The 27,071-nt window shown below is 50.4% G+C and overlaps 1 protein-coding gene across 2 annotated transcripts in view; it reads left to right on the top strand.

The window, feature by feature from the left end:
• ADCY5 (adenylate cyclase 5) overlaps window positions 1-27,071 on the top strand; it is a 145,698-nt gene that overhangs the window by 67,624 nt on the left and 51,003 nt on the right. For both annotated transcript variants that reach the window (XM_014545249.1, XM_014545248.1), the window contains exons 2-3: window positions 17,886-18,035; window positions 21,755-21,876. In XM_014545249.1, the coding sequence (XP_014400735.1) occupies window positions 17,886-18,035; window positions 21,755-21,876 (272 nt within the window). The remainder of the gene's footprint in view (window positions 1-17,885; window positions 18,036-21,754; window positions 21,877-27,071) is intronic.

The following is a 27,071-nucleotide window of genomic DNA, read 5'->3' as shown; positions in this document are numbered from 1 at the left end:
GCTTGTGGAGGCGGCCACTATACTTCCTTCCGCCCTTGAGAACCCAGCCACTCTGTCTGCTCTGTCTCTTGTCTGGTGTTGGGCTCAGGCCCAGCTCTTGTCAGGACCACTGGCTCGGAACCGTCACTGGTTTGAAGTGGCCTTCCCATTTTCACACTCCCAGCCCCATCCTGCCTTCCCTCCCTCCTCGTGTGCACTCTGCGTGCTGTGCCTTCTCCCTTCTGCACCGGAGCAAGTGGTGGGAAAGGAGTAGGAAGTTGGATTCGGCTGCCACAGGAGGCTCAGATCTAGAAACCTCCACCATTGGCAGGTATATTAGTTGGGGTACAGGCTGAGCCACGTGACAAAGAGACACCGAGGTACAGTGGCTTTACAAAGATGAGAGTTTATTCCTCTCTCAGGTAATAGTCCCAAAGTGACCTGGCTTCAGTTCCCTGGGGTTCCACCCTCCACCCACAAGGACATTATCCTCATCTGTATAGTCAAAGCTGAGTTTGGGGCTATCCATGTTCCAGCCCAGAAGAAAGTGAAAAAAGGTGCTGGTCCAGGTAGGACAAGGGGCTTGTCTGAGGCTGCAAAGGGAGGAGACGTGGACGGTGCATGCATCTGCCTCGTTCACGCATCACATGACTGCAGCTAGCAGCAAGGTTGGCTGAGCAACATTCGGCTATACTGTGTGTTGTTTTGGAAGAAGGGGAGAATGAGTTTAGGTCAGTGGTCGGCAAACTGCGGCTCGCGAGCCACATGCAGCTCTTTGGCCCCTCGAGTGTGGCTCTTCCACAAAATACCGACTTCTGCGCATGGGCCACGAAGTTTCAATCGCACTGTACGCGCGCGCCCACACGTGGTATTTTGTGGAAGAGCCACACTCAAGGGGCCAAAGAGCCGCATGTGGCTCGCGAGCCGCGCTTTGCCGTCCACGGGTTTAGGTGGACAACTAGCAGTCTCTGCCACAGCCTTTAGAAATATGTTTTAAATAAAAAGGTTTATCTCAATGATCTCCTCTAAAGGCATGTGGTGAGAGGTGGTGGCATGGGAGTCTGCACAGTCCACCAGCTGGACCTCCAGTGAGACTGTGTTTTTGGGGGTGGCAGCGTGCAGGGAGGGTCAGGCTGCAAGTGCACATTGCAACCTGCTTCCCACTGGGTGATTTTATAGACTTGCCGCAGTAATGGTGGAGTTTAACGGCTCACTCCTAGGCACCCGGGCCATGTCTCCACTGGCCCTAAGGAAGACTCAACTCTAACTCCTCGTACCCAAGAGTCGGGCCTTTGGCCTTGGTGCCAGCCCTGGCCACCCTGCCTTCCTTTGTTAGCAGGACAGCGGGAGTGAGTAGACTGGGGCCAACTCCTGATTTTCCCTCTGAGAGGCTGAGTCACATCACAGAGAAGTCTCCCAGAGTCCCAGAGGGCAGGGCCCTTGGGAGGCAGCTGAGAGCCGTGGGGGCACATCCTTCCATCTCACAGGGGACCCAGAGGACTTGCCGAGGTGGCCCAGCCTCTGAGGAGAAGGGCTGGCCCTGCTGTACGCCAGGTCCTTTGCTCTTCACGTAGCCTCTCCAGGAGCCTCATTCCCACCTTATCTCCTTTTTCCTCAAAAGTCCAGGATTTCCTAGTGATGTCCTCAGGTCAGCCAGCCAGTAAGGGACTCACCAAGTACCCAGGCCTCCCAGTTCCCAGCCCAACAGAGCTGTACACCCCACTCACACAGACACATGGACTTGTCTCCTGGCTCATCTCTGGATGAAACCATCTGCAAGGCCCTGGTGGCCGTGGCAGTTTGTTGTACATTCATTTGTCCATCTTTCTTGGTTCCATATGTGTTTTGTTTAATTCTGACGCAGACCTTGGCTTTCCCGTGGATGGGCGTCCTGCACCCCGCCCCCCCCCCTCCTGCCTTTGCTTGATGCTCAGGGTCAGAGGCAAAGGCTGCTGGGGGTCTGGGACTGACTTCGGATATGAGCTGGGATATTCAAGGCCTGGAAAGTGCCCTGCAGCCCTCAACTCCCTTGTCATCCACTCATTCATTTACGCGGCATTGCTTGGTGCTGCTGCTTGTCAGCCTCTGTCCCGGAGGATGAGGACGGGATAGTGAGCAAAGGAGGCATGGCCAGTCCCCGGGGGTGTCATCTCGTTCCCACCCCTCCAAGCCGATTGTGCCATTGCCAGCCCCATCCTGATTGCTCTACACCTGGATGGTGTCTGCATCTGTGTCTTATTAGCAGGTGTCCTGAGCTCCATTCCAGAGATCAGGCCATTGAGGTTATGTGACCAGTCCAGTCACAAGGTGAGCACCAGGGTCCCCTGACACCCAGCACAGCGCCCCTTCCCACCTGCCTCTCTCTCCAGGCAGCCTCTGGAGTCCCAGAATCAGCCTTGTCCGGAGCCCCAGGGTGCCCCGGTCGGCCTGCCACACAGATAGACACAGCCCCTCCACAGCCCCTCCACCTGCTGTGCTCAAGTCCAAGTTAGCTAAGCGGCTTCCTGGCAGTTTCACTTTCTCTTTCAAGTTTCTTTTTTCCTTCCAAATTCAGCAGACCTAACATGGGCCCGGAGGTGAGGACTGGGGGAGGGTGGAGGCGGGGGTGGGTGAAGGGTAATGGGTGGGGCAGGCAGGAGGAAAGCCGCATTTCACCTGTGTAGGGGGAACCAGAACTCAGTGTTTGGTGGGGGTGGGGGGGTGCTTTTCCCTCCCCCTGAATCCGATTTCAGCATTTTGTCAGCCCCTTCCCTCCACCTACACAGCCCACATCATCCTCAGCTGTCACCACTGCTCACCTAGAACAATGGAAGCCTGTCTGAGGTTCCTGGAAGGGGGAGGAAGAAGCTGAGGGTGGGGAACTGCTCGAGGAGGGGGCTGGATAATTGTTCTCCAAGATGAGATTTTTGAAGGAGAGAAACTTCATTTGCACTCAGATTATAAATAAACGTGTAGCCCACAGAACTTCTTGCCAGGCCACACAGCAAACTCTCCCCTACCCTGGAGACCAGAGAACTGCCTGAGAAGCAGTTCCCGGGTGGGCCAGCCACCATCCCGCTTCCCTAGAAAGCCTCTCCAAGGTCCTCTCACCGAGCCAGCCTCTCTGTCACCCCGTCCCCTCCACCCCCACTGGTGTCCTTGGTTCGTGTGGGACTGTATCAGCATTTCCACTCTGCTTTGTCCGTGTGAGTCCTACACCTTGGGGGGGGGGTGGGAATGAGGGGGGGTGTTGCCTGGCAGAGATCCTGAAGGACTCTGGCTTCCTCTGGGATTCCCCACGGATCCGTGTGGGTCAGACGGAAGACTTTTGTATGACTTCCAGGTGTGACCGGCGGTCTTAAAGGTATAGTTCATATGTGGCGAGGTTCAGCATCCCATTGCATTTCAGGAGAACAGGGGACAGAATATTTGAAATCAGAGGTTTCTTGGAAAATTCTGCAAGTGGTGCCTCTGTTCCGAGTGGTATGCTCAGGACACTTGTCCTGCCCGAGCAGCCAAAGACCCAGGACGTGGCCACTCCATGGACTGCCCCAGGGAGCAGACCTTGGCCATCACCTTGGGCCTTTCCGGTTTCATGGATGCGGAAGCTGAGGTCCGTAGAGGAAAAGTGACTTGCCTAGAACCTAGTGCTGTTATTCTTTTCCAAATCCGAGACGAGAACGCAGCCTCCTAAGTCCCAGTCCTTTGTTTCTCTGTCCTGTGCTGCCGCCAGACAGTCCGTTATCGCTCGTGGTCTGTCCCTTACCCCTGTTTTAAAATTCATACACTTTCCCTAAACCCCCGCGTTTCATGGCATGCTCTCCAGACAGTCCTAAAATCTCAGCCTGCTCCCTGAGCTCCCATCCGAGAACATCTCTTCCCTTGGGGTTCAAGCTCAGCCCCCAAACACTCCTGTCTCATGTCTGCCTCCACATTTCACGCTTCCAAAAGCCAGAGGGAGCAGCTGCTGTGGGTTGTACCATCCCAAGGGGGCTCTGAGCCCGCAGCTGATGAACCTGAGCCTTTGGGAAATGACTCCCTGGGGTCCACGAGGGAAGCCAGTGTCTCTGTGGCCCGAAGGTGGGGCTCTAGGTCACCTCATCAGTTGTCGAGTTTTCCAAAGCACCACTTGGATATTCTGCAGATCAGCCTGTGGTCTGTCCCTTGTCCACTGTCCCTTCTGCCTTGCCTCCCTAGGTCCTGTAGCTGTGCTGTCCAACAGCAATAGAATCACAGCAAGAGCCACCTACGTAATTCTAACTCTCCCAGTAGCCAAAAAGGACAACAAAAACAAAATTGATGCTAACAATATATTTCCTTTCACCCTGTCTAGGCAGAACATCATTTTGGCATGTAATTACTATAAAACACCACCTCACACTCTGATGTGTGTTTTGCACTCACAGCTCGCCTCAGTTGAGACCAGCCACATTTCCAGTGCACGTAGCCACGCGCGGCTGGTGGCTGCCCCGAGGTCAGCACTGTCCTGCAGTTCCCTGGAGTCCTGTTCTCCTTTCCCTGCAAGTCCTCCCTTCCCTCTGCCTTTGGATAAATCAAGTTTGCCCGCCTTTCCCTCTGCTCTGTGCTGCGTCCATTCAAGCTGTAACCATGGTTGCTCCCAAGCATCCAGAGAGGCACCTCCACTCACGGCCCCCCTCACTGCTGTGTGTGACTGAGCCCCTTGCCGTTCGACTCCTCTTCCACCTAATCTCTCTCGGGGGCCACCTGTGGGGCCCAGACACTCTTTAGTTCATGTGTATCTTTTCAGCCTCTCCCACAGCACCTGACTGTGGCTCTCCAACTCTTCCTTGAATTTCTCCCTTTCATTTCGCTTTTTGTTGTTGTTGTTAATACTCACCCAAGGATATTTTTCTGTTGATTTTTAGAGAGAGTAGAAGGGAAGGGGAGAGACAGAGGGAGGGAAACATCGATGTGAGAGAGACACATCCATTGGTTGCTTCCCACCTGGGTCTCAACCAGGGCCAGGGATCGAGCCTGCAACCGAGGTACATGCCCTTGACCAGGACCCTTCAGTCCGCAGGCCGACACTCTGTCCACTGAGCCAAACTGGCTAGGGCTCATTTAGCTTTTATGACACCGTGTGCCTTACTCGTTCCACTCAACCCAAAGCCAGCCCCTCCCTGGACTCCCTGTGTGGATTAAGAACCAAAGCCCTTCCCTCCCCCCGAGACTCCCTCCCTCAGATGCCTGGCTGCGCCATCCCCAGCACTGCTCCCCTTCCCTTTGCAGGGCCCCCAGCCTTCCTCAGGCCCTGGTCCTTCTCATTGGTGGCATTTCCCCAGCTCTCCTTCGGTCTCTACCTCTGGCACCTTCCCCTTCGCTGCCTCCTTCCCGGCTGTCACATTAATCTTCCGAAGTGCAGCTCTGCTCACATTTCCTCGTTGAAAGCGTGCTGCATTGGGAGTCGCGATAACAGGGGAGCATACCTACAGTGTAATATTAAGTGAACAAAGCGGGCAACCACATTATATACACAGTAAGATCACAGCTTCATGAAAGCAAAAAAACAAAAAACAAAACAAAAAACAACCACCTCCAGGAGATGAAAAGAAATAGAAAAAGAAAGAAAAACACTGGTTGTCTTTGGTGGTACATTGATTTTCCCCTCTATGATTTTGACATTTTCTCTAATGGATGCATAGTTTATAAATTGAAAAATTAATGCACCTTTTATTCTTGGAAATGTAGTCTCCAAGAGATGTTAACGCCTCCTGGGTCACGTGCCAGCCTCTTTCCCTGACACCCCTGTTCTCCGTGATCCGGTCGTGTACCCCACCTCACCTCCGGCCAGTTCCCCAGCTTGCTCTGTTCCAGTGACGTTGACTTCCTGGTTCCCACCGGCAGCCTGGCACTCTGCTCTCTCCACCCCTTGAGTCCTGTTCTCTCTGCTGCCTCAGTGCCCCGCCGCTGTAATGCAGGCTGCCCGGCAGCGCCCTCCAGGCGCTCCTCCATGAAGCCTTTCTAGTCCCCGCTGCCCAGACATGACTTCCTTTCTGGTTTGACTACTTTTCTCATTTGATTTATTCTGCCTGGTGTTGTAGGCATTTGAATTCTCATCTTATCTCTTCTGTGAGATAAGGAGTTCCTTCAGCCTGCCATGCTCAGAGTTAAGAGCATATATATTTTTTTAACACAAATGTATCATTTTTCTCCTTTGAGAGTAATACATATGAGAGAAGAGTTGAAAAGTATTCAATAATCTAAAGAAAAAGGTAAATACTTAAAACCTCACCACCTAGAGACATTCTGCCACTGATTTTACACACACACACACACACACACACACACACACACACACGGCTACCTATTTTACTTATATAAATATGTAGATTGGGATCACGCTAAATATGCAATTCCATATTCTTTTTTTCTTCCACTTGACATTATATTTTGAAAATTATCTCATGATATTAAATCTTCTTCGAATAAAACATTTTAAAGGCCTCAACATATTTCGGGGTGTTGAAGCCCCATAATTTATTCAGCTGTCCTCCAGTTGACATTTGGCTGTTCCTCATTTTAAACTTCTCTAATCATCCTTAGATAGAAAGCCCCGCCCAGTCCACTGAGTTTCTGTAGCCGATTCCTGGGAGGGGCTGACCTGCTGGGTCAAAGGGGATGACCATTTTCCAGGCTGTTTGTGTGTGTTGCTAAATTGCTTTCCAGAAGGGTTGTGCCAACTCTCACCCCTACTGATGGTGCGGGAGGTGACTCTTCTGTTGCATTCTTGCCAACATTATTATCATCACGAAAAAAAGCTTTGCTAGTTTAATAGGCAGAATATTGTTTTCATTTCTATTTCATTGCTTACTAGTGAGGTTTCACATTTTTTCATATCACATGTTTGTAAGTTGTTTTTACTTCTTTGAAAAGCTTATTTATCTACATTATTTATTTCTTTAAAATTTCACGTATTTCTTGTTAAATTATAAAATGCCTCGGGGTTGGGGTTTCCTAGTCCCCACCACAGTGCTCTACACTGGGCTCTCAATCAATGTTTGTCGAATGAGCTAAGAGGATACTCTGTTCAAGTAAGTACCATTATGTGAAAGCTGTTGTTTCTCTCATGGGAGCGTACACAAGGTCTGGGGTCTTCCTGAGAATAAGTAACCACGATGACAACGATAAAGTGTACACTGTGGTCATTTCTCTCTGAAGGCATAGCTGTTCAAGTTTCGGATTAAACTGTCTCACATGTTATTATCACTATTTGCTTTAAAATGTAAGGAAGTCAAAACGACAATGAGATGCCACTTCACTCCCAGTAGGATGGCTGTAATAAAAAAAAAAACAGGTTTGGGGATGATGTGGAGAATCAGAACCCTCTTAAGTGGCTGGTTGGAATATAAGATGGTGCAGCCACTTGGGAAACAGTTCGGTTGTTCTTCAAAATGTCCAAGATAGAGCTAACGTATGATCCAGTGTCTTAGACCCTTCAGGCTGCTGTGACAAAATACTATAGGCTGGGTAGCTTAAACATTTATTTCTCACAGTTCTGTAAGGTCCAAGCTCAAGGTACTCACAGATTCCGTGTCTCATGAGGGCCCATTTCCTGGATTATAGGGGCATCTTCTCACGTGTCCTCACTTGGCAGGAGGAGAGTTAGAGAGCTCTGTGGGGTCTTTTATAAGTGTGCTAATCCCACTCCTGAGGGCTCCACCCTCATGACCCAGTCACCTCTCCAAAGCCCCACATCCTAATGTCATTACATTGGAGGTTAAGATTTTAACATATGAATGGGGGGAAGGGGACACATTCAGTCCTTAATGTCTAGCAATTCTACTACTAGGCATATACTCAAGAGAATTGAAAATATACATCAGTGCTCATAATAACAGCATTCACAATAGCCAAAAAGTAGACACAACCCAAATGTCCATAACTGATGAATGGATACACAAAATGAGGTATATCCATACTATGGAATATTATTTGGCCATGAAAAGGGATAAAGTACTGACACATGCTACAACAGAGATGAACCTTGAAAGTATTAGTCGAAGTGAAAATAGTCGCAGTAGGCTACCTATTATATGATTCCACTAATAAGAAATGGACAGAACAGGCAAATCCATCCAGACAGAAAGAAAATTAGTGGTTGACAGAAGCTGGCGGTTGGGGTAGAGGTGGAAAATGATTGGTGATTAATGGTTGTGCAGTTTCTTTTTGGGATGTTGAAAATGTTCTAGAATTAGATAGTGGTGAAGGTTACATAACCTTGAGGATATGCTAAAAATGACTGAATCATATAAAAGAGTGAATTTTATGGTATATGAATTACATCTCAATTTTAAAAAAAATTAAGGGAAGCTCTACTGGAGTAAGGCATGGCCTCAGGAGACAGGTGGTGGGCCTTTCTCACCTCTGCAGTGAGTCCCTAGGAGAGAGGGTGTGTGAGGCAGTGGCTGGGAGTGGGCCCCTAATCAGCAGCGTTTTATGTGACCAGGATCTCTGAAGAAGGCCTGGAGTACCTCGGGTGAGGGTGAAAGTTGAGTGTTTCCTTACTAAGCAGAATAAAATAGCCCCGCCGGTGTGCTCAGTTATTGAGCATCAACCTATAGACCAGAAGGTCACGGTTCGATTCCTGGTTGGGGCACATGCCCAGGTTGCAGGCTCAGTCCCCAGTAGGGGATGTGCAGGAGGCAGCCGATCGATTCTCTCTCATCGTTTATATCTCTCTCCCTCTCTGAAATCAATAAAAAAAATTTAAAAAATAAATAAGTAGAACAAAACAAAAGTGGACCTAAATTAAGTTGGGATAAATAACAACTTCGTGCAGTAGGGTAGGACCAGCTCTGAACTCAGAATGAGAATCTGAGATTCAGTTCTGCCGCTGCCTTGCTGTGTAACCTTGGACAGGGCTCCTACCTGGAGCCTCAGTTTCCTCATCAGCAAAACAAGGTGAAACCACCCAACTTACTCGCGAGGATTCGAGGAGGATGCAGTGAGATGTTACATGTGGAAGTGTTTTTGAAGACTGTGAGTTGCTGTACCCAACCCTTCCTGGACACTTGTCTTTCTTCACGTTAGTCTATTTTGTCTTTCCTAAAAATGTACTAAGCAGGTGCTGTTTGTTAATTTGCTAATATTTCATGCTCTGATTTTAGTAACAGCACAATTGTACTAAATACACATCACACTTGTAGAATCCTATTGTAGATCGGTGTTTTCCAGAGGCAGGGAGCAGCCTGTGTAGTTGGGGTAGGAGATGGGAAGGGGAATGAGGCCCATGATGAGAACTGTAGAGCGTGACACCAGCACAGGAGTTTGGGCTCTATCTTACAGGTCATGGGGAGTCATGGCGGGCTTTTGAGCAGGAAAGTGTTAGGATGTAAAAAGATACGAGGATCTCTGACAGAAGGTAACGAGCATAGAGGATCTGGGAGCAGGAGAGATGGATATGCCATGAGCAGCTAGATCCCAGCTGGAATGGAGAGGAGAGTTGCCATCTGGGCAGGACTTGGTAGGAATGAAGAGAGCAGAGAGCCCTGTCCTGTTGGCCTAGAGCCGTGGAGGTAGACCAGCCATCTCCTTGAAACAGGACCTCATCTCAGAAGCCCCCGAGGAGAGATAATATGGCTTTGATCACCAAAATAGCATACAGCAGTCTTCATTCTTTGTCAAGGAAAAATTTTAAAGAGATGTCACTATGATTTTTTTTAAAGTTAAAACTATGCAATATCTTTAAAAGCTAATTTGTACCTAATTGAGCATGGTACATCATGTGAGAAGAGGATGTAATTTAAGATGAACTTTCCTTGATCTATTTTCTTTTTTATCTTAATGGGATTCCACCGAGGTCTCCACCACCACTGTGTAGAGAAGACGAATCTGGGCCAGGCGGAAGGACTCTTGACAGGTCGTCAGCCCCTTTTATTTGGGTCTCATTTGGTTGCTAGTTTTGTGTTTGTAAACAGAAAAAGGACTAGACCAGAAGGGGCTGTGCTTGCCTGCCATTAGGGCTGGGGTCCCCTCCCTTCTAATACTCAGAGGAGTGGGGAGCTGGTCCAGCCCTGTGGCCAGGTGGGTGGGTTTGCAAGATCAGATCCTAACTTTGGCTTGCACTCACCTGAGGTGACTTCAACTCTGAAGTGAAGAGGAAGCGCTGGATCTGTCTGTGCAGGAGCACGGAGAGTGGAAGGGAAGTAGGGAGGAGTGGGAGCAGGTTCACCCTTAGTGTGCTGGGGCCCTGCCAACAGGAGGGGTTATCAGCACTGGGGAGGCCAGGTTTGAAAAGGTAGGGATGCCAGTTAAAATGCGGTTGCCCAGTTAACTTTGAATTTCAGATTAACAACAAATAATTATTTAGTATAAGTATGCTCCACCATTGCATGGGACATATAATACTATAAAAAAAAATTAGTCTTTGTTTATCTGAAATTCAAATGAAACATCTTGTTCCCCTATCACAGCGGTTCTCAACCTGTGGGTCGCGACCCCTTTAGGGGTCGAATGACCCTTTCACAGGGGTCGCCTAAGACCATCGGAAAACACATATATAATTACACATTGTTTTTGTGATTAATCACTATGCTTTAATTATGTTCAATTTGTAACAATGAAAATACATCCTGCATATCAGATATTTACATTACGATTCATAACAGTAGCAAAATTACAGTTATGAAGTAGCAACGGAAATAATTTTATGGTTGGGGGTCACCACAACATGAGGAACTGTATTAAAGGGTCGTGGCATTAGGAAGGTTGAGAACCACTGCCCTATCACCAAGTCTAGCTCTCGGGGGTGATTCTGACTCCCTACCTCCTGGGCACCACCACCACCAGACACACCTGTGAACCACACTGCGAGGGGCCAGCTGGCATGTCCCAGAGCAGAAGCCATGAAAAATAGCCACTTGCAGGAGTGTCTGCCCCAACTCACTTCTTTCTATTCCAGACCTGCTTGCTCATTCTTCAGTCCAATTTGCCTTGCCCCTTTCTCAGGATCAGCAAGTAGCAAGCCTGTGGCAGTGGGCCGGTGGAGCCCCCTGAAAACTCAGAGAGAAGAGGCAGCAATGACGGCAGTGCCGGAGGCCGGCTGCTGGGGTTTGTTTCAGCCTTTGGGGAGGAGACGCTGCAGAAACCGAGCACTGTGACTTCTCTTGTGGCCAAATCAAACCCGCAGCCCGCAGGCAGCCAGAGATTGAGTTTCTGAAGTGCTGGGAGTTTAGAAATGCCAACCAGACTGGTAAATATTCATCGGCATCTCCCCTGGGTTTCCACTCAGAGACTAGAATTCCAAACATTCCCCTCAAGTGGGGTTGCTCCTGGTGTGGTTCTGGGACCACCTGGACCCAAACCATCTGCAGGGCTTGTGCTAAAAGCAGATGCTGAGGCTACTGACTCCCAGAGCTGAGGCTTCTGTGTCGTCAGGTCTCCCGCTACCCCACGCAGGATAATGTAGGTATCTCTTCTTCTCACACATGTTCCATGTGATTAAATATGTCCCGTGGGGTCGGCACAAGGAAAGCCCTCAAACCCTTAATGAGGCCCTTTCCACCTGCTGTTGTGAATGATCCCTGTGATGAGTTACTAATTAAGTCTTTTACACAGGACAGGGTTTGTAGTTTTATTGTGTCTGCCTCATGGGGCATATGAAGGGGGTCAGGAATTGATCATTGATTTTAGTGGGGAAGAGAGCTGGTCAGATTTTGGACCCTGTGCCCAAGGTGTGAGATCATTTTTAAGCTACAAACGCCTTCTAGAAGGCTGTAAGCAGAGCTCAATCAGATGTCCCTGATGCCTGCTCCCCATTCACAGCATTAGTTATCTGCACAGGGGCCTTAGCATCTCTTAGGATTCCATGCACAGATTCCTGCTTTTTGGTGGGTGGCGTGTGTGTGTGTGTGTGTGTGTGTGTGTGTGTGTGTGTGTGTGTGTGGTTGACATCTTAATTTCTTACTTTTTCACTCTCAGGTCCAATTTGCTGAAATCACCCTTCCCAGCGTCCTTGCCGAGACCCCTCTCCTTGCTCAGCCCGTTTTGTGCTGAGTGAATGAGAGAGAGGAACACTGGGGCAAACATACTAAGCTGAGCAAAGCCATTTGGATCCCTCTTGGGTTACAGCGCATCATTTTACCTGGATTCTCACTGTCTGTTGCTGTTGGCCTTCTGGCTGTAGGAGGAGTCAGATTACAGCAGGAGAGGCCTGGAGGATTAGTGCCAAGATGCTGCAGCGGCCAGTTGATAATTACCTTGGGGGTCATGTCTCAAAATAGACTCTGGCCCCTCTTTCTGACCTGAGAGAGAGGAAAGACTGCCCTTTCTCTGTCCGGCTGATTCCTCACATTCTCTCTCTTAGTCCCTCCTGGATCTTACTCCTGGTTTGTTTTTTTAATTATTAAAGTATAATTGACATATAGTAGGATTCACCCTCTCTGGTGTACAGTTCTGTGGGTTTGACAAAGGCACAAAGATGTGTCACCACCAATACAACCAAGATATGGAACAGTTTCATTGCCCAGAAAGACTTCCTCCTGCTGCCCCTTTAGTCATCCTCTCCCCCTGCCAACGACTGATGTGTTTTCAGTCTGCAGGTTTGCTTTTCTCAGAATGCAAAGTGAATGGAGTCATACAGTACGGAGCCTTCTGAGCGTGGCTTCTTTCACTCAGCATAGTGCATTTGAGACTCGTCCATGATGTATGTCAGTAACTTTCAACCTTTTTCATCTCGCGGAACACGTAAACTAATTACTAAAATTCTGCGGCACACCAAAACATAGATTTCTTGCCAATCTGACAAAAAAATAGGTATAATTTTAATTCATTCATACTGTATGTTGTCATTTTTTCATTTAACAATCTAAGGGGAAAAAGGTCAATGCCCCTGACTAGTCAGGTATTGCATGTTGTAAAAATTCTGCGGCACCCAGCCAGTGCGGCTCAGTGGTTCAGCATTGACCCATGAACCAGGTCAGGGCACAAGCCTGGGTTGTGGGCTCAATCCCCAGTAGGGGGCGTGCAGGAAGCCGCCAACCAGTGATTCTCTCTCATCATTGATGTTTCTATCTCTCTCTCCCTCTCCCTTCCATTCTGAAATCAATTAAAAAAGGAACAAACAGGTATGATAGTCACTTAAAAAAATTCTTGCTGCACACCAGTTAAAAATCATGGATGTATGCTATTACTAGGTTGTTCCATTTTATAAACATTCCTGCACAGATTTTTGTGTGAACATAACTTTTCATTTTGGCAAGTACCTAGGAGTGACATTGCTGGTCCTATGGCAAGTGTATATTAAACTTTATGAGAAATCAACACAGTTTTCCAAAGAAGCTGGACCATTCTTCATTCCTTCTAGCAAGGTGTGAGAGTTCAAGTTGCTCCAGTAACAGTATTGGCAGTTCTTCGTTCTTTTCTTTTAATTTGTAAATTTTACTTTATTTTAGCCGTTCTAATAGTGTTGAGTAGTATCTCATTGTTTTTGCATTTCCCTAAGAGCTCATGATTTTGAGCATCTTCTGATGTGCTTATTTGTCATCCTTCTGTCTTCTTTGGTGAATTGTCTACTCACATCTTTTGCTCTTTTAAAAAGTGGGTTGTTTGTTTTCTTATTGTTGACTTTTGGGAGTTCTTTATGAAGTCTAGGCACAAATCTTTTTTTTTAATCAAATATATTATTTAGAAGTAATTTCTCCAATCTGTGGCTCATCTTTTCATTATCTTAACAGTGCCTTTTGAAGGCAAATGTTCTTCATTTTGATGAAGTCTAATTTATCAGTTTCTCCCCTTTTATGGATCATGATTTTGCTGTTATATATAAAAATTTTTTTTTGCCTAACTCAAGGTCATATATTTTTTCAGGAAGTTTAATAGTTTCAGGTTTTACATTTAGGCCTATGAACCATTAGTAGGAAATTTTTGCATATTTTGTGAGACTTGAGTTGATCATATGGATATCCAATTGTTCTGGCACCATATATTGAAAAGATTATCCTTTCTCCATTAGTTGCCTTGATATACTTGTCAAAAATAAAGGTGGAATATGTGATTTGCAGATAATTCAATTCTGTTGTTGTCTTTTTTACTTTCTTTAAAAAAAAACTTTTTTAAAAAAGTTTTTCAATTAGAGCTTGCATTCAGTATTATTTTGTTATTAGTTTCAGGTGTACAGCATAGTGATTAGACAAAATGTTCCCCCCAATATTTCCAGTATCCTCTGGGCACCATACACAGTTATTACAATATTATTGACTATATTCCCTATGCTGTACTTTACATCCCCATGACTATTTTGTAACTACCAATATGTACTTCTCAATCCCTTCACCTTTTTTACCCAGTCCCCCACACCTCCTCCTCTCCGGCAACCATCAGTCTGTTCCTTGCATCTGTGAGTCTGTTTCTGTTTGTTCATTTATATTGTTCATTAGATTCCACATATAAGTGAAATCATATGGATTTGTCTTCCTCTGACTGGCTTATTTCACTTGCATGATGCTCTCCATTCATACTGTCACAAAAGTAAGGTTTTCTTCTATTTTTATGGCCGAGTAATATTCCATTGTGTAAATGTGCCACAGCTTTTTTATCCACTCAACCTATTGATGGGCACTTGGACAGCTTCCAGTCTTAGTTATTGTAAATAACACTGCAATGAACATAAGGGTGCATATATTCTTTTGAACTATCAGAAAAAATATTGCTAAGAGAAATGTCAGAGATTTTACTGCCTGTGTTTTCTTCTAGGAGTTTTATGCTTTCAAATTTTACATTTAAGCCTTTAATCCATTTTGAGTTTATTTTTTTATATCTTGTATATAATGTAAGATGATGGTCTAGTTTCTTTTTTTTTCTGCATGTATCTGTCCAGTTTACCCAACACCATTTATTGATAAGACTGTCTTTACCTCATTGTACATACTGGGGGAAAGTAGGTTTACTAGTACAGTTGTCCAAATGGAAAAATAATATAATAATTAATAAATAATAATACAAGAATAGGACTGTGTTTTGCATAGTCACAGTTGTAAACCTGCCTTTTCCCCACCCTATATGTCTTGTCACCTTTGTCAAATATTAATTGACAATATACTAGTAGGTGTGGGTTTGTTTCTGGGCTCTCTATTCTGTGCCATTGGTCTCTATATATCTTTTTATGCCAGTGCCATGCTGTTTTGATTGCTATAGCTTTGTAGTACAGTTTGATTATCAGGTAGCATGATACCTTCAACTTTGTTCTTTCTTAAGATTGCTGTGGCTACTGGGTGTCTTTTGTGGTTTCATAAAGATTTTTGGATTAGTATTTGTTCTAGTTCTGTGAAATACACTATTGATATTTTGATAAGAATTGTCTTGAATCTATAGATTGCTTTGGGGTAGTATAGATATTTTAATGATGTTTTATTCTTTCTATCCATGAGTACTATATAATGCTGCCATTTATTTGTTTCATTTTCTTACTTCAATACTTACAATTTTTCAAGTACAGGGCTTTTACCTCCTTGGTTAGATTTATTCCCAGATTTTTTAGTTTTATTATTTTAGGACGCAATTGTAAATGGGATTGTTTTCTTGGTTTCTCTTTTTGATAGTTCATTATTGGTGTATAAAAATGCAACCAATTTCTGAATATTTATTCTGTATCCTGCTACTTTACTGAGTTCATTTATCAGTTCTAGTAGATTTTTGGTGGAATCTTCAGGGTTCTCTATATACAGTATCATGTCATCTGCAAATAACGACAGTGTCAGTTCTTCCTTCCCAGTGTGGATGCCTTTTATTTCTTCTTGCCTGAGTGCTGTGGCTGATTCCAGTACTATGTTCAGTAAGAGTGGTGGAAGTGGACCTCCCTGTCCTGTTCCTGATTTTAAGGGAAATGCTTTTCGTTTTCCCCTATTATATCTCACTCCTTTTTTGTCACCTGGCACCTTCCTTTCAAAAGATGTCTCCTAACTAGAGCGTTCTTTGGAATTCCCTGTCACCTGTACCTTCAGCCTTCACCTCCTCATCTCACTTTCTCTTAGCCCTCCCTCAGTGGTCCCCGGGGACTGCTAGAGGCGTGTCACAGCATGGGTTAATACTGCAGGCAAGACCTCTTTCCTGGGCCGTCTCCTCCCTGGTCTGAGGGGCTCTTCCTGGGTACCCTTTCCAGGGAGGCCCTTCCCCATGCATGTCAGCCTCCCCAAACATCTCTCTAACCCAGGCCCAGTGTGCCCCAGGCCTGCCCAGAGTTCTCTCAGTACCCCGAATTCCCTCTTGACCCTCTTGCTCTGGTGTGAGTCAGTTTATGCTTCCTATTGCCGGTCCTTCATCCCCAGTCTTGACTACTTATCTCCTCGTTTAGATTGTCAGCTTCTGTAGAGCAGGGGTCTTCTTTCTTGTGGTGAATAGACTGGGTTTTCTGCCACATGTTTACGTAAAATGACAATGATAGGATTCTGGGGTGGATGGGGTTTGGGGTGGGTTGTGGGGGCTGTGAGTCATCAGCAGAGTGGTAGAGCTGATAATCTGAGTTTGCCCCTTCCCTCACGGTACCTGGGAGGTATCCTTTGGCCAGAAAACCAGAATTTACTGTGCAGCCGAGGAGAGAGCAAGACTTTGAGATGGGAAGGAGACAGTCCCCTCCTGTTCATAGACTGGGGCAGATGCGTCCCAGAATGTCTCAGGGAGAGATGGCCCCATATCCAGCATGGGGTCCACGCGGCCTCCAGGCCTGGGCTGGCTGAGGACCCCGCATGGTCTGGACCACCTCAGAGCCGGGGTGGGGGAAAGCCTCAGGCACAACACAGCCCTGAGTCAAAGCAGGACCTCTGTCCTAGAGACAAAGAGGCCCCTGGGAGAAGAGTGAGGGGGTGGCCTGCTGGGTCACTGACAGGCGGCTGGTGCCCAGAGGAGTCTTTTGAGATCGAAATGGACAAGAGGACTAGGGACCACAGTGCAAGGGGCAGGGCCGGCCTGGGCTCCCCTTCTGCAGGTGAGTCTGACATTAAATTTTCGAGGCCTAGAAGTCTGAGCGTTTGTGTGGCCTGTGTGGCCTGAGGAGAGGGCAGGACCAGGATAGCTTACCCAGATACCCTGGGAGCTGAACCTGCCAAAAGAAATCTTGGCTAAACAGCACCTTTGTCGGTATCTAAAATGTACCATGTCAACTTGCTTTTTGTGTTTTGTTTCCCCGTAGCTTTTCAGTCAATAATCTTTTCAAAAGAATTCCAACCTTGTCCCTATGACCCGAGAGGCAGTGGTATTTTTCCACAGGCACATCCCAGTCAGCACAGAGAAGGGCATCGATGAGGGGCAGGGGGTGATGGGGGGTGCTCGCCAGCCGGTGTGGTGGGGTGCTGGGGGGCCTTGGTGCTGGTGCAGAGAAAGAATGGAAGCCTAGGGAGAGGAGACGAGACCCCCTGTGGGCACTGATCGCCAGGGACCTTTTCCTTCTCTCGTTAGCACAGTGCTGGGAGCTCACGGTGAGCGTCAGTACTTATTTCATTGCCGCTGATCCCTGGGGAGTAATGAGCTAGGGCTTCTCTGCAAAAGGGCAGCCCTTTGTTCATGCTGGACGCTATCACACTTTCCAAAACTGACGTCCCGCCACCCTCATGGAGCCTTCCTCACAGGCTCCTGCACCCCAGCACACACCCAGTCAGTCACAGAATCCCCAGTGCACCTAACCTTTCCACCTTTGGTACTATGGACACGTTTAGTGTGCTCGGTGTCCCTAGGGCCATACGCCATCACAGGCCAGCCAGGCTGTGGGCTCTGAGGACATCAGAGAGCCCGACCAACAATGCCTGGCTGCCCCCAGCTTCCTTGGCATTTGTCTGCTGGCATTTGAGTATGTGTTTGCTAAGATGGGGCCTGGGAGCCTCGTGCTCTGGGGCTGGAAGGGTCAGGGCTGGGGCTCCAATGACTGGTGTCGGCTCCAGGCCTGAGCATGGTGTCCTTCTTCATCTCTCCCTCTGCAGCTCGTCTCCAATGTCCTCATTTTCTCCTGCACCAACATCGTGGGCGTCTGCACCCACTACCCGGCCGAGGTCTCCCAGAGACAAGCCTTCCAGGAGACCCGGGAGTGCATCCAGGCGCGACTCCACTCTCAGCGGGAGAACCAGCAGCAGGTGAGTGAGCGCCTGCCTCTGCACAGCTGGCGGGGAGCAGACTCCAGACTGACCTCCCCACCAGCTGTGCTCCAACAGCTGCCCAGCCCCACCTCCCCGGGTGGGGGCCCAGCCCGGGAATGTTTCTCCTGGAGGGCGCCCACATTCCTGGCTCTGTGGGAATGCTCTAGGAGAGCCTGGAGGAAGGGCTCTACCCCAGTGCTGGCCCACTGCCTCTTCAGCCCCCCTGGGCTTTTGCAAATAAGCCAGGCAGCCCAGGTCTGGCAGCAGGGAGGCACCCTCCCCTCCCCCTCCCCTTCCCCAGAGGCTGATGAGGTGGACTGTGAGAGTGGCAGCATTCCCTGGCCGGCAGGGAGTGCGTGCTGTGGGCCCTGAGTGCACAGCAGTTTTACCGCAACGTGAGGGAGTCTCTGACTGTCTGGCTGTATCCTAGGGGAGTTACAGGGATACAGGCTGGTGACATGCAGACAGCTGAGCAAGGGGATAAAGCTCCGAGGTGTCTCCACAGCCCCGCCCCCTCCCCAGTCACCACCTGTGTCAGCTTCCCTCCAGCCTGTGTCTCATCTAGCCAGGTCCCAGCTCCTGCTGTCTAGTGGAGACCTGGCTTGCTCCACGTACTCCCGGCCCGGTCGGGCTCCTGGTCCTGCCTCTTGAAGGAAATTTGGGCCTGGCAGTGTCCCTGAGAGGTCCCACTGTCTCCTTGGCAAGCTTACCTCACCTCTGCACCCCCCTCACTCCCAAGCCCCTGCATGCCTCACATCCCCCTCTCTCGCCTCAGTTCCTGGCCCAGCACCTCTCTTCTGGAGCAGGACACCGTCCTTCTCTTTCCACATTAGGGACTGTCCCTCTCACTTCTGTACCTGCCTTCTCCAGTAAAATCTGCACTTTACAGCTCACGTAGTTTACTCGCTCTGGCCCTGGCCAGGCCGGGCATTCCAGCAAATCCATAGGGACCTGGGGGAGAAAATAGGTTTGCAACACCATGTTCCAGCCAAGCTACCGGGATGGGGACAGGAGCTCCTCATGCAGCAGATCTCGGTCTCGCCTGCGACAGAAAGGGTGACTCTCCCAGGTGCTGCATGACCAGGGGACTTGGCATGATTCCCTGGCCGCCTTCTGCCCACTCCTGACCCTCAGCCTCTGAAGACGTCATCAGCAGAGTTGATGACTACACAATTTGAACCTACACAATTTGTAGCACACATTGTCCCAGCCATCGGACACAGACTCATCCTTTAGTTTGTGTTTCTATCACCAGTGACTGTTCGCTGCGAGTTCGGTAAATGCGAGATGACCTTCAGTGGCCATGCTCACGGACGCCTGGAGAGACCAGGCCAACCACAGGGAGCAGCATCCCTCACCAGTGCCCCAGGGTTTGGCTGGAGGCCGTGGAGGGGAACAGGACACAGCTCCATCCCAGGGAGGCGTCTCATTGCTCACACTGAAGGGAAACAGGTTCATAGGTCATTGAAATGCAGAGTGAGCAGGGCTCTAAGGAAGGCCCAGGTGGGGAGGGGATGCTGACAGCCCCAGCCAGGACCCCCTCCTGGGGAGGCAGCGAGCCTGTGTGTGTGAGGATGGTCAGTCCAGCTGAGGGGCTGTGTGCAAAAGCCACCAGAAGCTTGGTTTCCTCTCTCTGGAGCAGAGTGCAGATTTCCGTTCAGGGGTTGCTGGGAGGGGAGCATGGGGGTGGGAGGGAGACAGGAGCCAGATCCTGGAGACCTTGAGGCCAGGTTGGGGCGTGGGCTGATTCTGCAAGCTTCCAGAGGCATAGGAGGATTTTATTTGGGCCAGCGATATGGTCAGGTGTGTGTTTTAGGAAGATCACTCTCTGGCTTACCGTGGAGGATAGATCAAAGGTGGCAAGCTTTGAGACAGAGCACCCAGTGTGGGCGGAGGCCACCTGTCATCCAGGCTGGACTGAAGGAGGCCTAGACCTGTTACAGGCCGACCTGTAGGAGGCCTAGGCCTGCTAGAGGCCGATCTGAAGGAGGCCTAGACCTGCTAGAGGCTGACCAGCAGGAGGCCTAGGCCTGCTAGAGGCTGACCTGAAGGAGGCCTAGACCTGCTAGAGGCTGAGGCTGGGGTGGGGAGAGGTACTTGGAAGGAGAAGGACGGCAGCCAGGTCTGGGCGGGTGGGAGCGTGTCAGGGCAGGCAAGGGGGCGGGTGGAGTGGAACATAGGAGTGGGCTCAGTGAGTCCAGAAGAATCCACACTTGATGTGTCTGGTGGAGCCCAGGGGAGCTTTGGAGTTTGGAGCAGGAGAGTGACATGAGAAGGGCCGTGTACTGGAGAGGCGGCCACACAGGGCTGAGGAGTGGCTGGCTGGCAGGCGGCGCGAGAATCCCACCGTCGGGTGAGAACTGCATGTGGATGGTGGAGGTGGATGCAGAACAGACAGAATAAGTCCAGGAGCTTGTGTCCAAACCAGCAGGACCTGGTCAGTCTATGAGTTCTGAGAAGTAAGAGCAGTTACATGGGCAGGGTCATGACCTTTGGGGATCAGAAGAATGGGGGTGTCATGGGCATGGCAGGGGACTTGAAATGAGGAGGCACTGAGGAACGAAAAACCAGGGAAGGCAAGTGTGGTCTAGGGCATGGGGTCAAGTGACCAGACATCGGGTGGGCAGCTGGAGACTCTGGAGCCTTGGATGGGAGATAGGGGGTGAGAGGGGCCCACAGAGGTGCTGGAGGAAGCCTCACCCCCAGAGGGCAGGAGTGAGCAGATGTTGGTAATTTTCACCTGGGGCCAGGGGGCGGGGGAGGGACCAGAAGAGTCTCAGGACCACTCGAGGGGTGGGGAAGCCAGTGAAGGACAGCAGGACGAGGAGGGTGGAGGCTGAAAGGCTCCTGATGGGAGAATTCCAAGAGCGAGCCTGGCATGGGCAGTAGGCAGTGGGCAGTGGGCAGTGGGCAGTGAGCTGTGGGCTGTGGGCTGTGGGCTGTGGAGAGAGCAGGCAGAGGCCGACCGCCAGGAGCAGCTGGGCCTCTCAGAGCAGGCAGGCCTGGAGGAGAACCCAGATCAGGGCAAGGTCCAGGCCCCACACAGGCTCCAGGACCCTCCTCGTCCACAGTGAGGCTCTGGCCCCCTCCCTGCTTCTCTCCCACCTCCTCAACAGGTTTTAACTTGTTTCTCAAAGTGCCTTCCCTCTCTCCCGGGCCACTGTCTCCTGTGTGAATATGGAGCTCCCTCCTCACCTCATTGTTCTGGTCCCATAAAGCCTCCTGTTACCTCCCGCTTTTCCTCAGGCACCCCTGCCCAGGGCCCACTCCCTCACCAGGAACCTCGTGAAGGAGGTTCCAGCTCACGGTCTAGTTCACAGTATGACTCCTGGCACCCAGCGCGTTGCCTGGAACATGGCAGATGCTCAATAAATACTTGATGACTGACTGGATGGATTTCATGCTCTCAACAACCCTGTCCCTATTGACAGGTGAGGAGCCTGGGGCTCAGAGAAGTCCAATAATTTGCCCAAGGTCACGCCATCTCTGGCGACACGTAGGATTCTGACTCAGGTGCTCAGCGCTGCAGGGCCACCAGGAGCACCTTCCCCGTGTGCTCCGAGGACCGGCAGGTGTCCCATGAGTTTGAGGAGAGTCTGAGGGGTTTTCCTGCAGGTGGGGGCACAGGTGTGAAGGAGCCCACCTGGAGAGGAGAGGGGCCTGACTGCCAGGCAGGTGGAAGGAGCTGAGACAAAAGCATCTGCTTCCCTCCCCAGGAGCGGCTCCTGCTATCTGTCCTTCCCCGTCATGTTGCCATGGAGATGAAAGCAGACATCAACGCCAAGCAGGAGGATATGATGTTCCATAAGATTTACATCCAGAAGCATGACAACGTGAGGTAGGAGTGAGGCTGGGGGCAAGGGCAGGTGGGAAGACAGAGCCCTAACGGAGGCGATGGGTGTTCCCACTCTTCCCTCAAGGGGGCACAGCCCACCAGGGTGGTCTGGTGGCTTTGGAATGTGTGGACCCCCCTCTAGATCTGTTAAGGTGAATGATTTTTTTTTGGGGGGGGGAGGTGAGGCGGCAGAGAGAGGAGATAGGAAGAAGGAAAAGGGAGAAAGCAATACCACCAGCTGTTGGGGAAACTGCTAGCCTAACAAGGGGGAGAGAGTACAGGTGTCTCCACCATCATCTCAATCTTCATCACCATCCGGCAGCTTCCATAGCTTCTAAGCCAGTGTGTGCCAGGCACAGTGCCAGCGCTGTCCACCTCATTGCTAATCCTCCTGACAACCTGCAAGGTGGGACCCTTATCAGCATCCCCGGTTTAAAGACTGAGCTCAGAATGACGAAGACCCTTGCCCAAGGTCACTCAGCCAGGAGTGATGAAGCCAGTGCACCCAGACCGGCCCAACCCAAAGCCCATGCTCCTTCCATTACTGGGTTGCTCTTCCCTGGACAGATGCTGCTGACAGCAGTGATGTGCAAACAGATGCAGATTAATAGAGTGCAAAATCTGCTTACGACTTCCACGGGGACCTGATGCGCTACCGTGGCCTCTGTCCAGCATGGCCGATAATCCTCCCCTCTGCCCAGGAAAGGAGCTCTCTGCCCGGGTTGCTTTCTCCCTGGGCAGGTTTTCCCAGGACCCATGAGTTCTCTCATGTTGGTGTAGAGAGAGCCCTTTGTCGGCGTGGGCTGCATTGTCAATAAAGGGGTTAAATGGAATCTCCTAAGTCACACACATTCACACATGCATCCCCGGTGAGGCGAGGACCTGCCAAGCAGGCAGAATCGCTGCGTTCCCTAGTGTCTGACTGTCATGTCTGTCTGCATGTCCTCTGTCCATCTCTCCAACAGACTTGAAGCTTTTGGGAGAAAAATGTACCTGCACAACACTTTTGCTCCCAGTTTGGGGGTATCCCGACTCCCCTGAAGCCCACCCACACCCCACTGTCAGGAGGAAGGCTGCCCTGCCGGGTCTCCATGCCCAGGAGGTGTCCTCGGGCTGGGGGCTCAGCTGACTGAGCTCAGAGAGGGAAGTGGGGACCGGCCTTGGTAGGCAGCTCTGACTGTTGGTTTCCTTTTCTCCTCCTCACGCCCGCCTCTATCCTCCCGAGGTGGAATAATCGATACCAGTAGTTAATATTGTAGAGAGATTTCTGTAGCCCATGCATTATTCTAAGTGCTTTCATATATTCACTTAGTCCCCACAATAAATATAAGGGGTTGGTACTATTATTATCTCCATTTTACAAGTAAGGAAACAGACACAGAGATGAACTTGTCTAAGATCTCATAGCTGGATAAGTGGGAGAATTGGTCTCAGAAAGCTTTTGATACGAGTTTTTACACAGCCTGATTCCTGGACAGGTGTTTTCAGATGCCTAGGAGAGAGGAGTTCATATGAGATTGTGTGGGGAAAAATCGTGGGGAGCTCCCAGGCCAAGAGGAGATGCAGAGAAGAGAGGTTTGGCTTCCAGCATGTGTGTGTGTGTGCGTGTGTGTGCCTGTGTGAGGTGTGCATGTGTATGTGCATATATGTGTGTGGTATACATGTGCGTGCATCTCTGTGTGTGCCTGTGAGTGCGTGCACGTGTGTGTGTCATATGCATGTGTGTGTATGGTGTGCATCTCTGTGTGTGCCTGTGTGTATGGTGTGCATCTGTGTGTGTGCCTATGTGTATGGTGTGCATGTGTGTGTGCGTGTGCACATATGCATATGGTGTGCATGTGCGTGCCTCTGTGTGTGTGTGCCTGTGTGTGTGTGGTGTGTGCAGGACTGAGGACCCACCAGGGACCTTTCCTGTCTGAGGGCAGCCCCTAAAGCCTGGAGGACTCCACTTGTGACATGTAAGAAACAGCTTTCCCTTTTAGAACAAATCCCATGGTTCAGGTGGGAAGGGGCAACCTGCCAAGCAGTCCGAACACATTTGAAGCCCTGAGCTCCCCCTTCCAGAATTTTCTCTTTGGTCCCACCTTCAAATCCCCTCACTGACCCTGGCGTTGTTCCGGGCAGAGCATGGACGAAAGGTGCTTCCCTTGATTGCTCTTAGCACAGCGGAGCTTTCAACAGATTTCATTAACATATCAAGTGGAGCCCTAGCTGGTTTGGCTCAGTGGATAGAGCATCGGCCTGCGGACTGAAGGGTCCCGGGTTTGATTCCGGTCAAGGGCACATGCCTGGGTTGCAGCTCGATCCCCAGTAGGGGGTGTGCAGGAGGTAGCCAATTAATGATTCTCTCTCATCATTGATGTTTCTATCTCTCCCTCTCTCTTCCTTTTTGAAATCAATAATACACACACACACACAAAAGGAACTGGCTCAGAAACAGTCCATCATCCAAGGCAAAGGCTCATGGCCTGGCTTGGCTAACACATCTGGCACATCTGCCCCCTCTGCCTCTGCCCAGTCCCTTGCCCTCCCCCCACACCCCCCATCTTCCCATCCACCTCACAATTGCTGGCTTTTGGGCCCTCCAGCAAGGGGGTTTGTTCAGAGCCTGACTCCACCGCAAGGAGTGGCTCACCCTGGGGTGACAACACCCCCCCAGAGAGGCTGTGACCTTGAGCTGATAAAAGAGAACAGTGCCCTGATCACAGAGTGTCTCGAGCAGCTGCATGGCGAGAATCAGATCTCAGCCACAGTGCAGGCATTTCTGTTCTCAGACGTGCTTAGGACTGATGGCAGCAATCAGGAAAGAGATGAAAGGAGAGAGAAACCAAGATGCCATCATTTTCACGGGGACAGACGTGATTCTGACTGAAGTGGCCAGGCTGGAGGTGCACATCAGAGGCAGCCGCAAGCAATCATATGCAAATGTCCTGCTGGGCTGGTCCCTCTTCCATTAGCAGCGCTGGGTGCAGCTCTCGATGGCGACACATTGCTTGCTCCAGTCTCTTTTTGGGTTGGATTCTGGCTAGGGTTGGGGTTGAGCAGTCGGTGGAGGGTGACATCGCAGTGATTAGGCCTGGGCTTGGGCAGCTCTGCGTGTGATCCCAGCGTTTCCTGGCTGTGTGACCAGGCCTAGCTGTAGGCATTGAGCCACTCTGAACCCTGTTTCTTCATCTGCATAATAGGCTAGGAAGAGTACCTAATCATAGGGTTGTGAAGAGTCAATGAAATAACACTCGGAGAGTGCTTAGCACAGGATCTGACAGAGCCTGGTCAGTAATTGGGAGCAGCCATTGTTTTGCTGTTATTATGATGATCGTTATCACCCTCCTATCAACAAAGAAAGGCCTGGGGATTCTCTAGCTGGCGAGTGGAAGGGTGATGAGTCACATTTGTCACATCTCTGCGGAACAGTAATATTTAGAGAGGGTGATGACATGCTGTTCTCTAACCCCACCGAGAGCAAGGCCACGAGAAAAATAAATCAACTCTGTGGTGTGACAGACTGGGACTGGATCTGTGGACGGGGAAGAGACTAATGGGAGGGAGTTTGGGCAGGGAGGGGTGACAAACAGGCGCCACCACTCTTTGTGGCCCCAAACCCTTGCCTCTTCCCCCCCACCCTGGAAGAACAGCTGTCCTGGGACTGCCAGCAGCTTGTTAGACCTTTGATGCTGAGCCGCCACCACTGGCTAAGGGCTGAGGCAGCCAGAGGCCAGGCAACACCAGTAGCCCCACCGATCCTCTCCTGTCCGATGTGTGAGGACAGATGGAGACATTTCAACCACCACCACCCCTTCCCCGCTGGACATACCAGCTGGGATGGAGGCCCATTGCTGGGACGTTAGACCTGGGGTTTGAGATCCCTCTTGCCTATCCCCATCTTTCCCCCAGATATCTGCTCCTCCTGGGGCCGGCAGTGCCAGGGTCAGAGGTGGGCTGTGCTGTCCCCATTCCTGGGACGAGAGCCTCCGGCACATGCCCGAAAAGGTTGCTCTGGGCTGGGGCTCCCAGTGCTCTGCCTTGGAGGAGGGACTTTGGGGTCGGAGGAACAGGCCAGCCAGAGAAGCACCCCATGAGGAAGAGGTGTGTCCCCATGGTCACACTAAATGTACAGGCACAGCCAGAGCCCAGGTGACACCAGGGCACCCTTACCAAGAGGTCCCTGCTGTGGAGCAAGATGCGTGTCTGTGCTGAGCAGACTGGGTCCCTCCCCTCTCTCCCACTCCCTCCGTAGCGCTGGGAACTCGGGCAAGTCACCTCATTGAGCCTCCATTTCCTCACCTGTAATATGGGAGCATTGGTGGCCACGCACTCCTTGGTCAGCGGATATTTTGCCTCTGCCTCCCTTGGGCGCCCTCACAGACACTTAGCTCAGGACAGGGGGTGAAGGGGACACTGTGTCTGACACTGGGAAGCTCACCTTCTGTTCGGAAAGACACGTGCTCAACAACAGATTAGCTAGTAAATCGGGAATGTGTCACATGAGGTGTGGGTAGGACTCCATTCTCCGAGGGTGTAGAAGTTACACAGCGCACTGCTCAATTATCCTGTTACACTGTGATAAAAGTCACAAAGGGGCAGAATCCGTTAGCTGGGGCCCTGGGGCTCCTTGCAGGGGTGCTGGGAGGGACAGGAGGTCTAGTGTGTAAAGCCCCTCTCTGGCCCCTGTCCCAGGAGGTGGCTGCAGCCTGTCTGCCCTGTGGACGTGGGGCAGGCTCTCAGGCAGCATCAAGGTCAGGTAAGCCAGTGCCCAAAGATGTCAGGGGTTGGGAAGGCTGAGGGGGTACTGAAGGGTTCCCCCTTCCATGGGGTCTCTACTAAATGAGGATGGCCCCGCACCTGATTGGCCTGTCCTCATACGACCCCTAAGGTTTTAAAGGTCATAGGTGGTGGGACAGCCGGAGATTGTTCAGGAGCAGCTCCTCCTCCAGGGGGCGCTGGTCCTGCTGAACAAACTCGTTCCTCCCTGGCTCCTCTGTGTGGACCTGGGATGGAGTGTGGGCATCTGGCCTCACTGGCTTGAACCAGAGGCTCATTCTCAGGGACCCAGGAGCCATGGGGGGCTGGAGCCAGGGGCCTAGCAGAGGGGCTATTGGCCCAGATGTGAAAATGAGGTAACACCCATCCCTATACCGCAAGGATGTAGCAAGGGCTAGGAGAGCTGCCCTGCCCTCACTCCTTCCCTCTCCCTCCCC

This window comes from Myotis brandtii, unplaced genomic scaffold (assembly GCF_000412655.1).
Source record: "Myotis brandtii unplaced genomic scaffold, ASM41265v1 scaffold4, whole genome shotgun sequence".
Classification (NCBI taxonomy): Eukaryota; Metazoa; Chordata; class Mammalia; order Chiroptera; family Vespertilionidae; genus Myotis; species Myotis brandtii.
Note: the sequence above shows the minus strand (reverse complement) of the source record. Positions and strands in the feature narration are given on the sequence as shown.